At 45.0% G+C, this 18575-nt stretch overlaps 1 protein-coding gene across 1 annotated transcript in view; it reads left to right on the forward strand.

The window, feature by feature from the left end:
• TLL2 (tolloid like 2) overlaps positions 1-18575 on the forward strand; it is a 120593-nt gene that overhangs the window by 52575 nt on the left and 49443 nt on the right. The window contains exons 3-4 of the mRNA XM_024563209.3: positions 3338-3415; positions 17842-17997. Of these exons, the coding sequence (XP_024418977.2) occupies positions 3338-3415; positions 17842-17997 (234 nt within the window). The remainder of the gene's footprint in view (positions 1-3337; positions 3416-17841; positions 17998-18575) is intronic.

Here is an 18575-nt window from a genome sequence, read left to right on the forward strand (position 1 = left end):
TGACTCAGCCAGCCAGCCAGCCAGCCAGCCTGCCAGCCAGCCATCCTTCAATCTGTCCGTCAGTCCATCCATTCACATGTCACATCTTTTTTTGAGGGCCTGCTCTGGCTGGGCAGGCACAGTGTTGGCTGTTCATTCTGGGACAAGACCAAGTCCCTTTCTTCAAAATGCTGAAAACTAGAAACCAGACTAGGGGGTCAGCTGAGTAAATAGGAAATCGCTATACCTTGTATAAGAGATGTACATCCAGGGGGCTATGGGAGCTTCTCTGCCCACAATGGGGCAGCTTCCCAGAGGAAATGGTATCCAGGCTGACACTTGAAGGACCCATAGATTTTGGCCAGGTGAAGAGGTGCGTGTGGCTGTGGCAGGTGCATCAATAAGAGGGAAGCAGAAATCCAAGGTGCTGAGCACAGAATGGGAGTGGGTGAAGTAGCAGGAAGCCCCAGAGCACTAGGTAGAGGCAGCCAGAGGGGCCACATCACAGGGGCCTCATCGGTTCTGTTAGGAGTTGGAACTCATCCCAAGGGTTTTCCTCAGGGGAGTGGCCAAACCACATGAACTCCAGGTCAGTCCCAGGCTCAGCTGTCCTGGAAGCATGAGATTTGAGCTTCTGAGAAAGCCTTTCTAAGAAAAGGCAGAGCCTTCGGTCTCTTGCTGGTAAGGATGACAGAGGCGGGATCTGTGTTATTAACTGCCCATGGCACCAACCTCATCGCTGACTTTGGACGCCCTCCCACATCCCTGGAGAATGCCATGCGTCCCTTGGGCACAACCGGCCTCTCCCAAGCATGCCTTGTCCTCCTGTTCTCCCTGGGTTTGAGGCTGAGGGGAAGGAGCACAGGTTTGGGGCTCAGACAGGAGCCACCTCCTGTTGGCACCACTCCTAACAATCTCTGTACTCTCAAGACAGGTAAGTCACTTTACCTCTTGGAGCCTTGTTGCTTCATACGTAAAATAGGGATATTTATGGCCTTTTATCATTGGGCTTTTGTGAGATAGAATTACAATATTCAAAGCCAGGAAAACATTTAGCAGCGTCCTTAGTGCATGGTCAGCACCATAATTGGCACTTGGTGAACACTTACTAACAACCAACTTAGATATTTAGTTGCCTATTTGTTTATCATGTGCTCTTCTACTCTCCATCAGAATATAATTTCCATGAGGTCAGGGTAGAGTTTGTTTAGTGTCATATCCTGCACAACAGAAACAGCATCTGGTATGTAGCAGGTGCTGGATAAATATTTGTTGAATGAGTGAGTTCCTAAACAAACCCATGACCTCATTTGGTCCTTGCAACAGCCCATTTGACAGATGAAAAATAGTAACGCCCAAGGTCTTATCCACAGTTACACAGCGGAGAAAAGACTGAGCTAGTCCCAGAGCCTCAGCCTCGGGCCCTCCTTCCCTCCACACATGGCACATTCCTCGGCTGGCCAGCGATTTTCATACCATCGGGATTTCCCCTGACCTTTAGCCCAAGAGGAAATGATATCGCAACTGGAAGAATACCCAGAGGGCTGGGAGCTGGCAGTGAACGCCCCGGCAGCTGCAGGGAGTGTGTGAGTGGATTCCGAGTTGGCCAGAAAGGCATCGGAATGAGCAGGATGAAGGCACACAAAAATGTCAGCAGGCGCCTGGTCCTCTGCCAGTGTCAGAGTCACAGGAGGGGAAGAGGTAGTCTGCCTGTCAGGAGCTGGGATGTGGGACTGCGGGGCTGTCTCTGGGGGTTGTCTGGGGTCAGACCATGGAGTTCTGTGTTTGGGCCCCTTCCTGGCTGTGGGGCATGGAAAACACTGTCATGCTCTGACCGGGAGACTGTCCTGAGCCCTCAGCTTCCCTGACGGGCTGGGCAACCTCGGGATAATCATTTTGTGTCTCAGTTTTCTCCTCTGTAAAACGGGATGACACTCTGCCACTGAGTATTCTACTCGGGGGTCAGAGGGGATGTGGGGAACCTGCTTTGTAAGCTGCAAATTTCTAAACAAAGGCAAGAAATAACTTTGCATTAGCTAGTAGATTGTTCTGTACTTGCTTTGGTGTGGTTTCATATGTATAATAGCCTCTCAGGGACACCGGCTTTGATCTCAAATCTGCTTCCTGGTGTCACTACCTACCCAGATGTTCAAACCTCAAATGTAGGAGTCCTTGGTGGCCCTCCTCAGTCCCACCAGCCTCTCTTGTTGCTCTGCCCCCAACTCCATCTCTCGTGTGACAGGCCTCCCACATCCCCATTGCACTGCCCAACCCACCCCACTGCTCCCTCTCCTCTGGACCTTCACCAGGCTCCTAACTAATCACCTGGCTTCCTCTTTTGCCTGCCAGAGAGATCTTGGTAAAACCGATTAAAACACACCCCTCTGTCCCTCTCCTGCTTTAGACCCTGTCTGCCTCGGCCACCATGGTCCGTGCCTCCCTGGGATAAGCCTCTTCCTGGTCCGGGTTCTTCCCCCATCCTGCCTTCTGCTGGACGGCACTGACCCGTGTGCCACCTCCCTGGAAGGGCCTTTTCCAACCACCTTCTAAGCAGCTGCTCCGATCACGCTCTGCCACATACTGAATTTGCTCTTCAGAGCACTTTCTGAGCCTGCGATGATCTTCTTTCTTTATTTTCTTACTTACTGCTTATTGTCCATGCATTTCGGGTAGACACACCTGTCCCTAGTGCTGGAACTGCACTTGACTCACAGTGGGTCTAATAATAATTTGTGATTGACCACATACCTGGTGGGGATAGATAGGAACCAGCTTATAGATCGTGGCTCCTAGCAAGCAAATGCAAGCTTCATTGTCCTTGAGTGAGGCGGTGTCTACAGAGTCTGATTTCCACAGTAAACGGCAATTTCTAAAAGGAGACTCACCCCAAGAGGACAGCAGAATGCCTCGTTAAGCCAAGGCAGCAGTAACTGACTACAGAACCTGTTCAGAAGCAGCATGGTGGACGTCTCCGTGTGTTCTGCAGCAAGGGCGGGTGCATCCTGTTTGCATCTGGGCTTTCTTGCGGAGGTGGGGGTCAGGAAGCTGACTTTTGGGAATTTATCTATTTGTACATTTGACTTCAAGTGCCCTTAAGCTCATCAAGGAGAGTAATACTTTTATAATTTCTGAATTATGTACATGGTTATAAAAGAAACAAAAGCAGGTACTTTTCTTCCCTAGTGTCTGGAACAGGTCCCAGCAGGTGCTCAGTAAACCTTTGCTGAACAAACCTTTACTGCCCAACCCGTGCTGGTGATTCTGCTCCTCCCCCAGGTGACCGGGCTGTCTCCCTCATCACCTGGTGCAGGTGCAGAGAAGGCCGCTGTATCCTCACGTGTCCTCTTCCTTCCTTCAGGTGGACTTGAAGAACAGTCATTCGAGAGCTGGTCGAATGCTACAGCCACGAATGCCAGCAGCCAGGAAGCTGGAACGGGTAATGTGAGGCCCCACCAGGCCTTTGGGTGCTTTTTTTTTTTTTAATTGTGGTAAATTTCACATAACATAAAATTGACCATTTTAATGTGTACAATTGAGTGACATCACGTGCATTCACGATGTTGTACAGCCGTCACCATTGTCTAGGTCCAGAGTGTTTTCGACACCCACCAAGGAGACTCCATACCCACTAAGGAGTCACTCCTCATTTCCCCGCCCCCGCCACCCTGGCTTGGGGAACCTCTTCCACCTTCTATCTTAGTGGACTAAGAAGAACTGAAGTCTGGGCATGAGGGAGGGCGTCCTTTCGTTGAGTGGGGTGGGCTGGCTGCCAGAGAAGGAGACAGAAGGGTGGTATTTGGTTGCTCAGAGACTGTATAGTCTTCTGTGAAACTCTGCAATCTGTACTTGACCTTTCTCTCTAGAGCTTAACTTGTGAGTTGAAGCCCCTGAGGGATGAGAGGAGGGATGAAGAAGCTTGGGGAACTAGGGGTCTGACAGAACAAGTGGCCATGGGAGGCAAGGAAGGAAAATAAAGCTGGGCTGCTGGTTAGGGAGGGGGTGTAGACTGGAGAAGCCTTGGGGTGTTGGAGGAGGGGGCAGGTGAGGTTGTCGCTCTCGGTGGGCAAGGCCACCTATCAGCAGGTGCCCGCCTGGAAGTACCACCACCTCCCCTCTGCATGACAATGCTCAGATGCAGGAGTGCTCTCCGTGTTCTGAGATTCTAGCCCGGAGATTATGGGAAGGTATCTCACTTTTGGAGAAGCTTTCCCGGCTCGGAAGCTGTGCTGGAGGAGAGAGGCTGCTGGCCTTCGGTCCAGCCTGTGTTCTGTGGAAATCAGGGCTTGTGGCCAGCACTGGCGTTTCTTCCACATACAATTAACGCAGAGCAAATGGGATAATTTTAAAATGCCACAGTCCTATGTTTCGGGGATGAGTCTGTATGAGTGAAATAGAAATCATTATTCACTTTATTCTATGGTTTTGCTTTAATGCTATTCTATATTTCATACATACACATATGGAAATGTGGTAATATAATCACATACTTTATTGTCTTCCCTTTCTTTCTTCTCCCTTTAATTTGGCTACATCCTTCACTTTTTCCTGCTGTTACCCCGCTACCATTTTCCAGGTAATGCATACGAATGCCCTTGTATGCAGTCTTGTGTATTTTTCTCCATGCACATACATGCACATATACATTTATGTGGAGATATTCACATACATACATATAAACATATATATGTAGCTATAAGGTTTGTCATTTAAAAAAATAGGATCCTACTGAAACATGTTTTTTACGTATTATGCGTTTCTCACTCATCAATACCTTAGGTAAATCCCTCTAAGACACTTGCTGTACCTTCAGTTTATTCTTTTGAATAGTTGCGAAATATTCCTGGTCTGAATGGATTGTAATTTCTTCAACCATTTCTTTATCAATTAATATTCACTTCACTTCAATGTTTTGCCATCATGAACAACTGTTGCTAGAATGCATTTCAAAAGGTGTAATCATTCATGTTTCCATAGCAACTTAAAGCCGGTGGCCCCCCTCCCCATATCCTGTCTAAGGCTAGATATTATCAGTATTTTCAATGATGTAAATGGTAGCTAATTATTACTTAATTTGTATTTCTGTGACTGCTGGTGACTTTGAGCCCCTTTTCCCACCATGGCCAGTGAGTTGGGTGTGCATTTCTTAATTATGTGACTTAATTGTTTCTTAATTGTGTGACATAATTATTTCTTAATTATGTGACATTTCTTAATTATTTCTTTCTGTGACTCACCTTTTCCTGATTTTTGCCCATTTTTTTGGCTGGGTTTCTGACCCCAGTGTTATCAATTTGACCTCTTGGAGAGAGAGGCAGATTCTTTCGTTCCCATGCCCCCTCCCCCCACCATTTGACCACCATGCGTTTGTTTCTCCGTCACACGGTTTGTTTCCGGGCCCATGTGCAAGGCCCCCTTTAAAACCTGTGTTTATCCGCCTTGCTTACTCAAAGGCACTTTGACTCACGCCTTTTCAGCCTCCCCAGACAGCTGGCAAACTCAGTGGCACTTCATTTTGGCCACAGAGGGCCAGCATGTCGTGGTGACAATGGGGCGGAGGTGTGGGGATGAAACCAGAGGGGCTTGTCATCATACTGCAGTGATGTGGGTGCCAAACCTATTTTTCCTTCCTGACTTAAGTGATTTACCTTTGCATGAAAACTGCCCCCAACTCAGTGCCTTCAGACAGTGATTAGTTGTCGTTCCTGGTCCTGTGGGCTGCCTGGGCTCGATGGCGTGGTCCTTCAGCTGACATCGGCCCAGGTCACTCACCTGACTGCCTTCAGCTAGAAGCTGGGCTGCGCTGGGAGGTCCAAAAAAGCTTTAGTGCCACCCTGGCGCTTCGGTGCCTTCCACCTGGCTCCTCTCTCCACGTGGGTTTTCACCACTTGGTTGTCTAACCTGAGACTTTTTTATAGCATGGCAGCTGACTTCCCAGAGGGAGGAAGCAGAAGCCATCAGTGGACTTAAGGCCTAGACTCAGAATTCCCCGAATGCTACTTCTGTCACATCCTACTGGTCACAACAAGCCAAAGTCCAGCCCAGGTTCAAGGAGAAGAAAACAGATTCCACCCCTAATGCGAGAAATGGCAGGAGCTCAGAGGGATGACCGGGGCTTGCTGGCGGCCATACTTGGAGACCATCTGCCACCTTCCCTCATTGCCTCTCACCTGCTCACCGGCAATAGACATTGTCAGGGTTTTTAATTTTTACTAGTTTATTGGGTGTAAAATGACCCAATAAACTTGGATAGTCAGACACACTTCAGTTTGCATCCCAGCTCAGCCATTTAGTAGCCGTGACCTTGGCTATGTTACCTCACTCCTCATAGGAGATTTGGAGAGAATTAGAAATAATGTTTATGCAAACGGCAGAGCCGAGTGTCTGTTATGTAAAAGATACTTCACGAATGTAGCACCTCCACCTCTTCTCTGTCCCCACCTCCAAGAGTCATGTTTTCCAGCGCTGAAAGTGCGCTGTCCACCTCTGGACTGGGATCCCACAGCTGTTCCACAGCTGCACAGAAACATAATTAAGAGGAACAGGAAGGAACAAGGCTGCTGCAGCCCATTAAAATTCTGCCTCTGGTGGGGTTGTGCACAGAACCCACCCTGCACCTTCTGGGTTTTTAGAGGATGACGCCAGCGCTCCCTCGTCCACCGTGTCCCACAGCCCGACAAACTGGCCAAGTCCGTAGTCTGCAGCCCCTCAAATGACCCTGGTTTGTTTGAAGAGGACAGTGTCAAGGTTAGGCCAGTCCTCCACTCTGTATTACAGCCACAGATGAGCAGGTCTTTAAGCATCCAGGGCAATTCCAAAGGAGAAGGAGACCCCAAAGGGGAGGTGAGGGCAGACTGTTCTAGCCTGTCCCCACAACCTTCTCACCCGACCCTCCCTCCAGGACACTGTCAGGCCCCAGCTTGGGTGCTTCTCATTTGAATTCAAGATAAGGCGAGTTGTGTCAGTCTCAGATTCCCCTTTAATCACACTCCACCCCCTGCTGCCACCCCCAGAAAAAGAGACCGCCCAAGCAGGAGAAAGGGTCTGAGGGAAGCCCTGGTCTGCTGTCTCTGCGGCCAGTTTATTTCCTGGCATTATGTGGCTCCCGTCAGCCCTGACGGTGGGATTTGTGCTTCCAGCTCCGGGGAGGGCTGAGGGGCTTGGAGAACTGTGCACTCGGAGTCCCCTGGGCAGACCGGCCTCAGGAGCCTCCCTCCCCTGGAGATGGGAGCTCAGCCTGCATTTCGGTCTGATAATGGGATTAACGAAATGAAGAGTGTAACTCCTTCCGAATGAAGCTGTGACTGTTTTGCTAGACCTGGGTTTCCAGAACGGTATTCATGGTGGAGAGTGGACTTTTCATTTTCAGTAACAGTCCCTGGGCTTTGTGCTGAAGCAAATGATAATGGAATCTGGTTGCACCAGAAAATAGGGGATCCCACAAACTTGGGCGCAAACACCACGCAGAACCAAACCCCTGAAGGTCACTTGTCAGCGTATCTGGGTGTAACTGCTGAGTCTAACTTTAGGCATTCTTTGTGGCTTGTCCCCAAATACAGACCTTGACAGTCCTGCAGCCCGCCCTGAGCCCTCACTACAGCAGGTGCTTCACATTCATTACCTGGTTCGTTGCCCACAACGACACCGAGCTGCAGGAAGGAAGGCTCAGGCGAGGGTGGCTCATCTGAGACCACAGAGGAAGCAAGTGGCAGTGTTTACCCTGAGCCGAAGTCCCTGTGGCCCCAAGCCCCTTGCTCTTAACCTCTGGACTGTGTCAGTGGTTCTCAGACTAACCTGCACTTTCAAATCCCCTGGGGAGCTTTAAAAACTACAGATGCCTTGACTCCACTCTAGGCCCATTGAGTCACTATCTCAGGGCTGGGAGGGGTGCAGACACCAGAACTTTTTTCAAGCCCCCAGATGATTCAAATGGGCACGTAGGTTTGAGAACCTCTTATGCTGAACAATCCACAGTCTCCCCTTCCAGGGCTGGGCTGCCCTTTAAACTTTCAGGACTGCCACAGCCCGGGCCAGGTGCGAATTTGCCTGTCCTCCGTGGGATGAGGGCTGTGCAGGCAGCTGGACCATCTGGGCATTTACTTCCAGTGTGGGAGGGATCCGTTGACTTATCCGTTCCTCGCTCGAGAAGGCTGGGTCAGGCCTGGTTCTGCTCATGACAGGGCTGCGCCTTCAGCTGGAAATGAAACATTGAAGAGTTACGGCCGCCCTGCTCTTTCAGCGGGGACAGAGTCCACTCCCAGGGTCAGAGAATTTCAATGGACTTTATCCCCCGGCCCACCCCACCCCCAGCGTGTTCAATCCTTTCAGCAGCCCCTGAGCTCCTTTTCAAATGCAGGACTCTTGGCCATAATAAATAATTACATCCTTCTATTTGGACTCAGATTCCAGATAGTAGTAATCCAAGAAAATCCAATAATGACAGTTGCATTAAGATCCTTCTTCCAGGCTAAGCGGAACATCTGTTTAGACATATTTTTAATCGGCAAATGCTTCCTGTGTTGAGTCCTTGGCAAATTAAATTTCTCACTGGACCGAGGGGGAAGCTGTCATTCAATAACCCATCTCTGGAAATTACACCCCAGTCTCTTTCCAGGTGCACTTAAGATTTTCCCATGCTGAGTCGGCTGCTTACTGGCCCTGACAGTCCTGGGTCACATGTATGAATAACACTGCTCGTCTGAGAGACATGGTATGTCTTAGCGTTAGTGCCTCCAAGAGAGAAGGGTTTTTTTTGTTGTTTTTTGTTCATTCTCCAAAGGAGAGTTGGAGGCAGAGGAAAATTAAGAGACTTGTTGAAAACCATATGGGAAATGAATAACAAACTTCCACTTACTACATCGCTGCCTGTGATTACTTAAGATGTGATGATTCTCAGGATTTAAACATTAAGGGTTTCAGGACTGCCAATATTTTGAGGAGGTTTCCACCACAGAATTGTTTGGACTGTTGGGCTGTTTATTTTTAGCATAACTCATCCATTCTTGAATTAATTCATTCAAAATACAAGAGCCCTGAATGCTTACCACCGACCAGGCAGTGCGCTGGGTGTGAGCAGTGTGAGCAAGCCTGACCCCACGGAGCTTCCGGTCTGCCGGGGCAACTCCTGTGTGAAATGCGGGTTCAGTCTGCAGTCTAGGACAGGGATAGCGGAGGAGAAGACACGTAGAAGCCGAGCAGGTACTGTCAGTGGGTGCAGCTGGCTGGACGGGACGATGTGAGGTTGGAGAGCAGCACCGGCAACCGGGGAAACCTGGGACCTGACTGTGGGGAGCAGGTGCTGCTTAACTCCGGTGGGCTGTAAATGACAGAAGGTGGGATCACTGTTGCCAGATCAGTCCATTTTTAAAGAAAAACTAGACAATCTGCATCCTTGGGTGAAACCTTTTGATTTTAAAAAGTTGGCTTCTAAAGTGAGATTAAAAAAAAATACACGTCGTGGGCCAAAAGCATCCAGGCCAAACAAAACACATCTGTGGGTTGGGTTCATCCCAAGAGCTGCAAGTGTATGACTTCTGATCTAGAAACTCTAGCAGTAAAACAATTATTTTCAGGTTTAAAATGTTTCCCATGACAACTTTCCGGTTCCGGCAATATGACCAGTTGAACAAGTAGTCCTTATATAAACACAGAACTGCTGAAAAATATGTATATATATAACCTTTTCTTCACCTGAAATTACAAATACAGAGGTAAGCTCGAAGGAAGGAAAGGGAGATGGCCGTGACTGGAAGAGAAGAGGGGACACAGACCGCGGAAAGAACCTTCGGGTAGTGGCAAGGCTGCGGAGGGCGTGGGAACTGAGAGGAGCAGCAAGACACCTTGTTATCTTTCCCAGGCTCCAAGTGGGGAGAAATGTCTTCTATGAGAAACTGAACCCCAAAGCCTAAACTTAGAAATTCACATAAAATTGATCTAGGATCTAGGACCTAGCATTCCAAGAACCCTGAAACAATGAAGAACGGGGTCATGCTCATGGTTAAGGGCATATGGGACTCCCGCAAAAAGGAATAACCTCCCCTAAAAACAGACTTTAAATAAAAATGTTAGAAACACAAACAGTGAATCCATGAAGGGGAATCAGCAGACAATAAATTGGAGAGTTAATACCCCGAGATACAGAAATAATAGAATAATGTGAAGGAGATTAAATAAATATACATAAAATAACTAAAGAGCCAGTGGACGAATTTGAATTATAGTGGGAGAAAAACAAAACAAAGCAAAAGAATGGGCAGATTTAGAAGCCATAAATAGGACTTATAGAAATGACAACTATATTTATTGAAACTAGAATGAGATAAATGTTATATCGAACAGTTGAAAAGAGAACTAGTGAAGTAGAAAGTAGACCTAAGGAGAATATGCAGATTTTGTCACTGAGATAAGGGGACAGAAAATGTGGGGAGAGGGGGAAGTAAAGCAATGTGGAGGATGAAATGAGACTGCTAATGTGTGTTCAATAGGAATTCTAGAAAATGAGAGAACTCCCATAGAGAGCCTGGGAAAGAGGACCCAATGATCAAACAGATAAGGAATTAGCATTTTACAAAATTAAAGGAAGATGTGAAATTTCAAGACTTGTACTGAGTCTCAAGTAGAAAATTCGAACAAATTCACATATAGACAATTACAAGGGTGCCGAGGAACACCAAAGACAAAGAACAAAAGAAGGAAGTCAGAACGAACGATAAGACAGATAATGGGTGAAGGAATGGCCATTAAACAAACGGCATCTCCCACAAGCAACAATGAAGGTCATAAGCCACTGGAATACTATCTTTGAAGTGCTGAGGGAAGAATATTGTTCAACTTAGAATTCTATACATTCCCAACTAAACTTTGTTTCCAGAGTGAGGGTAAAATAAACTGAGAGAAGATAAAGAGTGAGGATGAAGTAAACTTAGAGAGTTTATTATTGTCATGAAAGAATATCAAAGATGAGTTTCCAGGGAGATTTGGGGTGCGCAATGTAGCAGCGAGTAAAGGAAAGAGTGAATATGAAGGAAGGTAAATACAAATCTGTATTGCAAACCAAAAAAATCATCAATATTAATGACTAACCCGGGGTCTTAAAAGCAAGTAAACAGTAACGTGAAAAATTTGAGGGTCTGTTTACGAATGAAAGTATTTTAACATCCTTGTATATTCAAAGTGAGAATAGAGATTCTGATTTCTTCAGGTCTATTGTCTAGTTCACTAATTCTTTATACTCTGTTAGGTCAAGTGTGAATGTTAAAAATTAAAGGCAATACAAAAGACTAGAAAGGAGATAGTGGAAATGAAAAACACAGAAAAAATATCTTAATTCCACAGAAAGCAATAAAGGAAGAAAAAAGCAAAGAAAAATAGCAAAGAAAAAGAAAAAAGGAAGGAAATAAGCCCAGTATATCACTTGTATCACTTATACTTATTAAATAAGTGTAATTCACCTCTTAAGAGAGAAATTCTCAAGTCAAACAACTGGAAAAAACTAGCTATTTGCCATTATATCAGACACACTTAAACCCCAATTACACTTACAAACAACAATCCTCAACAAAATTAAAACCAACAATATGAAAAAAATTGTACAGCATCAGTAGAATGTATTCCAGGTATGTAAGGCTGGTTTTGTATTTGAAAGTCAGCTGAGACTACCATAGCAACAAGCTAAAAGAAAAATCTTATGAGTACATCAGTTGATTCAGAAAAAGCATTTTATAAAATTCAGCATCTATTTACCATAAAAATTCAGCAAGTTAGGAAGAGATCAAAATCTTAACTTGATAATCGGCGTCTATGAAAAACACCTATAGCTTACTTCATACTCAGTGGTGACGGACTGAGATCGGGAACCAGGCAAGGATGTCTGCTCTCGCGCTTTTATTCACCCCACTTCTGGAAGACACTGCAATGAGGCAGGAGCAAGAAATTAAAGGCGTGAAAATTGGAAAGGAAGAAATAAAACTGTTCTTATTTCAAAATGGTAAGTTTGTCTTTGTAGAAGATTACAAGGAATGTACAACAAACCAATGAACAAACGTGAAACTCCTAGAATAAGTGAATTTAGCAAGATGGCAGAATTCAAGACCAAACACCAAAATTGCTTACAGTTCTATACAGTAGCAACATGCAGAAACCAAAATTAAAGTAGACTTATGAAAAGATGTTCAACGTCACTAATCATCAGAGAAATGCAAATTAAAGCCACAATGAGGTACCATCTCACACCTGTCAGAATGGCCATCATCAATATATCAACAAAGAACAAGTGCTGGTGAGGAGGTGGAGAACTGGAACCCTTTTGCACTGCTGGTGGGAATGCAGACTGGTGCAGCCACTGTGGAAAGCAGTATGGAGATACCTCAAACAATTAAAAATGGGACTGCCTTTCAACCCAGCTATCCTGCCTCTGGGACTATATCTGAAGGAACCCAAAACACGAATTAGAAAGAACACAAGCACCCCTGTGTTCATTGCAGCATTATTTACAATCACCAAGATGTGGAAGCAGCCCAAGTGTCCATCAGTAGATGAGTGGATAAAACAACTATGGGACATTTACACAATGGAATACTACTTGGCTATAAAAAAGAAGACAGCTTCACCCTTTGTAACAGTATAGATGGACCTGGAAAACATGCTAAGTGAAATAAGCCAGTTGGAGAAAGACAAGTACCATCTGATTTTACTCATGTGGAATCTAATGAACAAGCTGAACTAACAAGGAAAATGGGACATGCCTCATAGACAGAGAGCAGGAAGACAGCTAGTTGGGGGGAGGGACTGAGCAAAAAGGAAAAAGGACTCAAGGACGCAGACAACAGTGTGGTGATTGCTAGGGGGAGGGGAGATAAGGCGGCTAAATGGTGATGGAAAAAATACAATAAAGAGTAAATTTAAAAAGCATGATACCATTTATAATAAGAGAACATGAAACATATTTCCCCTGAAAAAGCATGTACAATATTTACATACAGTCATGTTCCTCCTAACAGTGTTTTGGTCAACAGCAGTCCACACATACATGTAGCCTAGGTATGTGGAAGGCTATACCATGTAGGCTTGCTTATGTGTACTCTGCCACGTTCACACGCCGATGAAATCACCTGACGAAGCTTTCCCCAGAGTGTATCCCCTTCGCAGAGTGACGCCGGGCTGTACTGAGTATCACACGATGCTGGTGAAAGAGCTCAAGAGAGACCTACATGAATGGAGAGACGCCCATGTCCGTGATTGGAAGACTCAGTACACAGTAAAGATGCCAGTTCTTTCCAAATTGATCTATAGGTTTAGTGTAATTCCTATCAAAATCCCAGCATGCTTTTATTGTTGGCATAGGGAAACTTACCCTAAAATTTACATGGAAACATAGCTAAAATAATCATGGAAAAGAAGTCTAAAGTAAGAGTAATCACTCTACCTGATGTTATATACCTTACTCTGTAACTGCAGTAATTAAGATGGCATCATGTTAGCAGGGGGATAAATGCATAGGTCAGTGGAAAGGAATAGAGGACCCGTAAATGAACCTAATTACTATATGTCCCAGTAATTCCACTCTTGGGTATTTATCTCAGAGACATAAAAACTTTCCTTCACACAAACTTTTCTGCACGAACGTTCATAACAGCTTTGTTTGTAATAGCAGGAAACCGCCCAGAAGTCCCCCAGAGATGAATGGTTAGGTAAACTGTAGCACATACATGTCAGGAGTACTCCTGGGCAGTGAAAAGAAACTATTGGTGACATGCAACAACACGGGTGAGTCTCTAGGGAACTGCACTGAGTGAGAAAAGCCATTCCCGAAGGTTGTACACGGCAGGGTTCCATTTTTATAATAGGCTTCCAATGCAGACCAGATTAGTGGTTGGGAGTTTAGGGGTGGGGTGGGGGGGACGGAAAAGGAGGTAGATGTGTTTATGGCAACATGAAAGATCCTTATGGGGATGCAGCTGTTCAGTATCTAGAATGTAGTGTTGGTACAAACCTATGTATGTAATAAAACTGTGTCGTACCATGCACCCCCACCCCCACACGAGAATCAGTAATACTGGGGGAACCTGAATGAAGCCAGTCAATTGTATTAATGCCCATGACTCAGTTGTGATATTGTACTACAGTTTTATAAAATGGTGCTGCCGGGGAACACCGAGTAAAGCGTACACAAAACATCTCTGTATTATTTCTTACAACAGCATGTGAATCTACAATGGTCTCAACATGAATTTCAATTTACAAAACTATTTCGTATACAGGAAAAAAAAATTGAACTTCAACATTATGACCATTGCGAAGCTTGTTTTATTGTTTGTTGTGGGAAATGTAATTAACTCAAAGAATAATATCCGTTGAATGACTTGAAAAAATAATTGCACAAAAAGATTGAAAAGAAATGGATGCAATTAAGCTATAGGAGGCAAGCACTAATCAAAATAAAACTGGCATAGCAATATTAATATCAGCCAAAATAACCTTTATTATGGATGAACATCATTACAGATAAAGAGAGTTATTAGTGATAAAGAAAAAAATTCACCTGGAACATGTAATAATCTTTAACTTGTATTCCTTAACCAACATAGCCTTGAGTGATATCAAGCAAAAATTAAGAATAAAGGTGAAAATGACAATTCACAATCTTAGCTCTCAAGGTTGTTTAAAGCACTTTTTCTTGGTAACTGATACAAAGAGGAGCCAAAAATATTTCTAAATAGAATATTTGAACAATATGTGTAGCACACTTCAACCATCAATCATGGACATTGATATATATGATTTCAAGGACACATGGAACATTTATAAAAACCAATCATGTACAGGGCTACAAGGAAGGCTCAAAATACAGCACCGAAGAATTGGTCCCTTGGAGAGTCCAATTGGTCCCTTGGGTGAGCCATCTACGGCCAGAAGGCCAAATTCAGCCAACCGTCTGTTTTTGCCAATAAAGCATTATTGGAACACAGCCATACCCATTTACCTACATATAGTCTGTGGCTGCTTTCATGCTACAATGGGAGAGTTGGTAGCTGCAACAGAGAATATATTAAACACAAAACTTAAAATATTTAGCCCTGACCAGTGTAGCTCGTTGGTTGGGCATCATCCCACAAAGTGAAAGGTGGCTGGTTTGATTCCTGGTCAGGGCATCTGCCTGGGTTGTGGGCCCAGGACCCCCAGTCAGGGGCGTGTGCAAGAGGCAACTGATCAATGTTTCTCTTACACGTTGATGTTTCCTTCCTTTTCTTTCTCCCTCCCTTCCCCTCTAAGAATAAATAAATAAAAATATTTTTAAAAAACTTAAAATATTTGTATGTGGCCTTTTACAGAAAAGGTTCTCTGGCCCATGCCAGGAGGATAACACAAAGCAATGTCAGACATCAATAACACACAGAGAGACAAGTGCTTGGAAATTAAAAATTACACTTCCAAATGATTCAAGGATCACAGAAGAAAGCCTAAACTGAACCTACAGAATATATCAGACACTATATTTATTTAAATATATTTATCTGACACTAAAATGTACATGTCAAAGGATGGGATGAAGGTAAAGAAGAACTCAAGAAATTTTAGCCTTATAATGCAAATGTTGGAATACAAGAAAGATTGAAAATTAATGTACCAACCAATCAACTCAAGAAGCTAGAAAAGGTTGGCCAGTTGATTTGTTACAAGGGTCCCAAGACAATTGCCTGGGAGAAGAACTAGTCTTGTCAACAAATGATTCAAGGACAACTGGATATCCACATACAAAAGAGTGAAATTGGATCCCTACCTCACACTATATAAAGAAATTAACTCAGAATGATCAAAGACTTAAATATGAGAGCTACAACTATAGAACTATAGAAGAAAACATAGATACAAATCTTTGCGAGGTAGGATTAGGCTATAATTCCTTAGGTCTGAAACAAAAAGTACAAGTAACAAAAAGTAAATTGGCTTAGAAAACTTTTGCACTTCAAAGAACACTATCCTAAACATGAAAAGAAAACCTACAAAATAGGAGAAAATATTTGTAAATCATATGTCTGATACGGGTCTGGTCTCCATAATATCTAAAGAGTAATTATAACACAACAATAAAAACGAATAAGCCAGTTAAGGAATGGACAAAGGATTTGAATAGACATTTCTTCAAAGACGTACAGATGACTGCTAAGCACATGAAGAGAGCCCAGCATTACTAGTCTTTAGGGAACGCAAATCAAAACCACCATGAGATGCCACTTCATACCCATGAGGATGGCTATAATCCAAAAGATCGGCACTAACAAGTGTTGATGAGGATATGGAGACTTTAGAACTCTGCCACCTAGCTGGTGGCAATGTAAAATGGTACAGTTACTTTGGAAAATAGCCTGGAGGTTTCTCAAAAGGTTAAACATAGAGTAACTGCATGACCCAACAATTCCCCGTTTCGCCATATATCCAAGAGAACTGAAAACGTGTCCACACAAAACCGTGTGCGTTAATGTTCATGACAGCCTCATTTATGACAGCCAAAACACGGAAACACGCCGGTTGTCTACCAGCTGAGGAATGAGTCGACCAAGGAGGTGTATCCACACAATGGAGTATTATTCAGCCATGAAGTATAGTGGAGTACTGGCCTTGCTGCATACAGCATGCTAAGTGAAAGCAGACAGACACAAAAGGCTGCATGCTGCATGACTCCTCTCATATGAAATACCCAGAAGAGGCAAATCAGTAGAGACATAAAGCAGAGCACTGGTTGCAAGGAACCAGGGTGGGGTTGGGGAGAAATAGGGGGTGACTGCTAATAGGTACAGGGTTATTTATTCTGAGATGATGAAAATGTGGAGTTCTGTAGTGGTGATGGTTATACGACTTTGTGAATAGACTGAAAACTACTAAATTGGACATTTTAACAGGGTGACTATTTTTGTGTGTAAATTATATCTCTATTTCTTTGAAAAAAGGGGGAAAAGAAGCTAGAAAGGAAACATCAGAATAAAACAAATCAAAGGAGGAAGTAATAAAATGAATGAAATAAAGAAAAGCAGAAAGAATCAACACAACCAAAAGTTGATTTTTAGGAGAAAAATATAAAACTAAAGAAAAATGCTTACAGTGAGAATACTGAGAGATTCTAAGCAAGTAGACTGAAAGCAAAACCTACACTGAACGATGAGTAAAATGAATGTGGATTCAGTTATTGCTTGTCACAGGTTGAGGCGGCTCTGCTCCGCACCCCCACCCCCACCCCGTCCCTCTCTGCTGTTTCTAGGGGTCCACAGGCCTCAGGCCCACAACCTCACTTCTTTCCCACATTCTTCTCTCAAGGGTCTGGATGTACTGAGGGACTGGGAGGAGCTGGGAGGTTTTATGAGGCTCTGCTTTTTCTAGGGGTTTATCTTACAGGGTTTCTTTTCCAAGCATCATAGACTAGTTCACTTTATTTTGGAACTGGCCAAATGACTTTCAAAATTTGCAACATTGATGGAATTTGGTCAAGGCAGGGGACTGACTCAGCTCGTTTCCTCAGACGTTGGGTGCCTCTAAGAAGAGCGCATGCCCCTAACTTGACTCCACCCCAAAGGCTGGGAGTTGTCTGTGCCCACTTAACTCTGTGGCCCACAGGCCGCCCTTGAGCCCCGTGGGCGCTCCTCATTCAAGGCCTCCAGCAAGCCAGACCCACTCTCCTCATAGGCCTTGTACACTTACCACACTGACTCTTGCCCTGTCTGGAAAACTACCATCCAGGGGTTCAAAACCCTGAGCGGACCAAAATGCCCCTCTTAGAGCACGTGTTTGGTGGGTTCATAGATACTGCAGTCTTAGCCACAATACACAGGAGGAATTGAAGGCAAAACAGGTGGCAGTGTGACTCTCTTACAGAGGGCAAGGAGAATGCCGTGCTTCCGCAGAACCCTGGGACCTCGAATGCCGGAGCTGAGACCTTCTCTTCCCGGGTCCGAAGAGCCACAACCTCAAGGACAGAGAGGATATGGCCCGGAGGGGTCATCCCCTACGTCATTGGAGGGAACTTCACTGGTCAGTAGCTGCAGATGAGGCCTTCTCTGGGGCTGGGTGTTTTGTCTCCCTAGGTTGGCATGAGTCCTCCCAGGAAGAACTCCAGAGGGATTGAGCGGATGTGGGGTCACAACAGTCCTACCCACTAACACTATCTCATGCATACGGGGCCTCGTGCACTAGGCATGGGGATGCCGCGGTCTCTGTTGGGGCTACGTCCACAAAGGTGGTCACCTCATCCCTGAGGCTTCATGTTGGGGTGACATAATACCCTGGTCTTAAAGGCTAGAAAGGGTTTGCACAATGGGTGTGTGAGCAAAGCCCTCTAGGCAGAAGGAAGAGTGTGATCAGCTGCACAGGGCGGCTTACCTGACCTTTGCCTGGATGAGCCCCCTGGCCCACCCTCGATCCCAGGAGTACTGTCCCCAGAGTGGGCCAGTAGACATGGTCAGACCACCTGGGTCCAATCTGGCCGCAGCACTTACTAACCCTACACCCTGGGGCAAGTTACTACTTAAGTAACTTCTCGGAGCCTCTGTTCCCTCTTCTGTAAATGGGATCATAGTTCACATTCTATAGGGTTGTTTTAAATATTAAGC

Source organism: Desmodus rotundus, chromosome 4 (genome assembly GCF_022682495.2).
Source record: "Desmodus rotundus isolate HL8 chromosome 4, HLdesRot8A.1, whole genome shotgun sequence".
Lineage (NCBI taxonomy): Eukaryota > Metazoa > Chordata > Mammalia > Chiroptera > Phyllostomidae > Desmodus > Desmodus rotundus.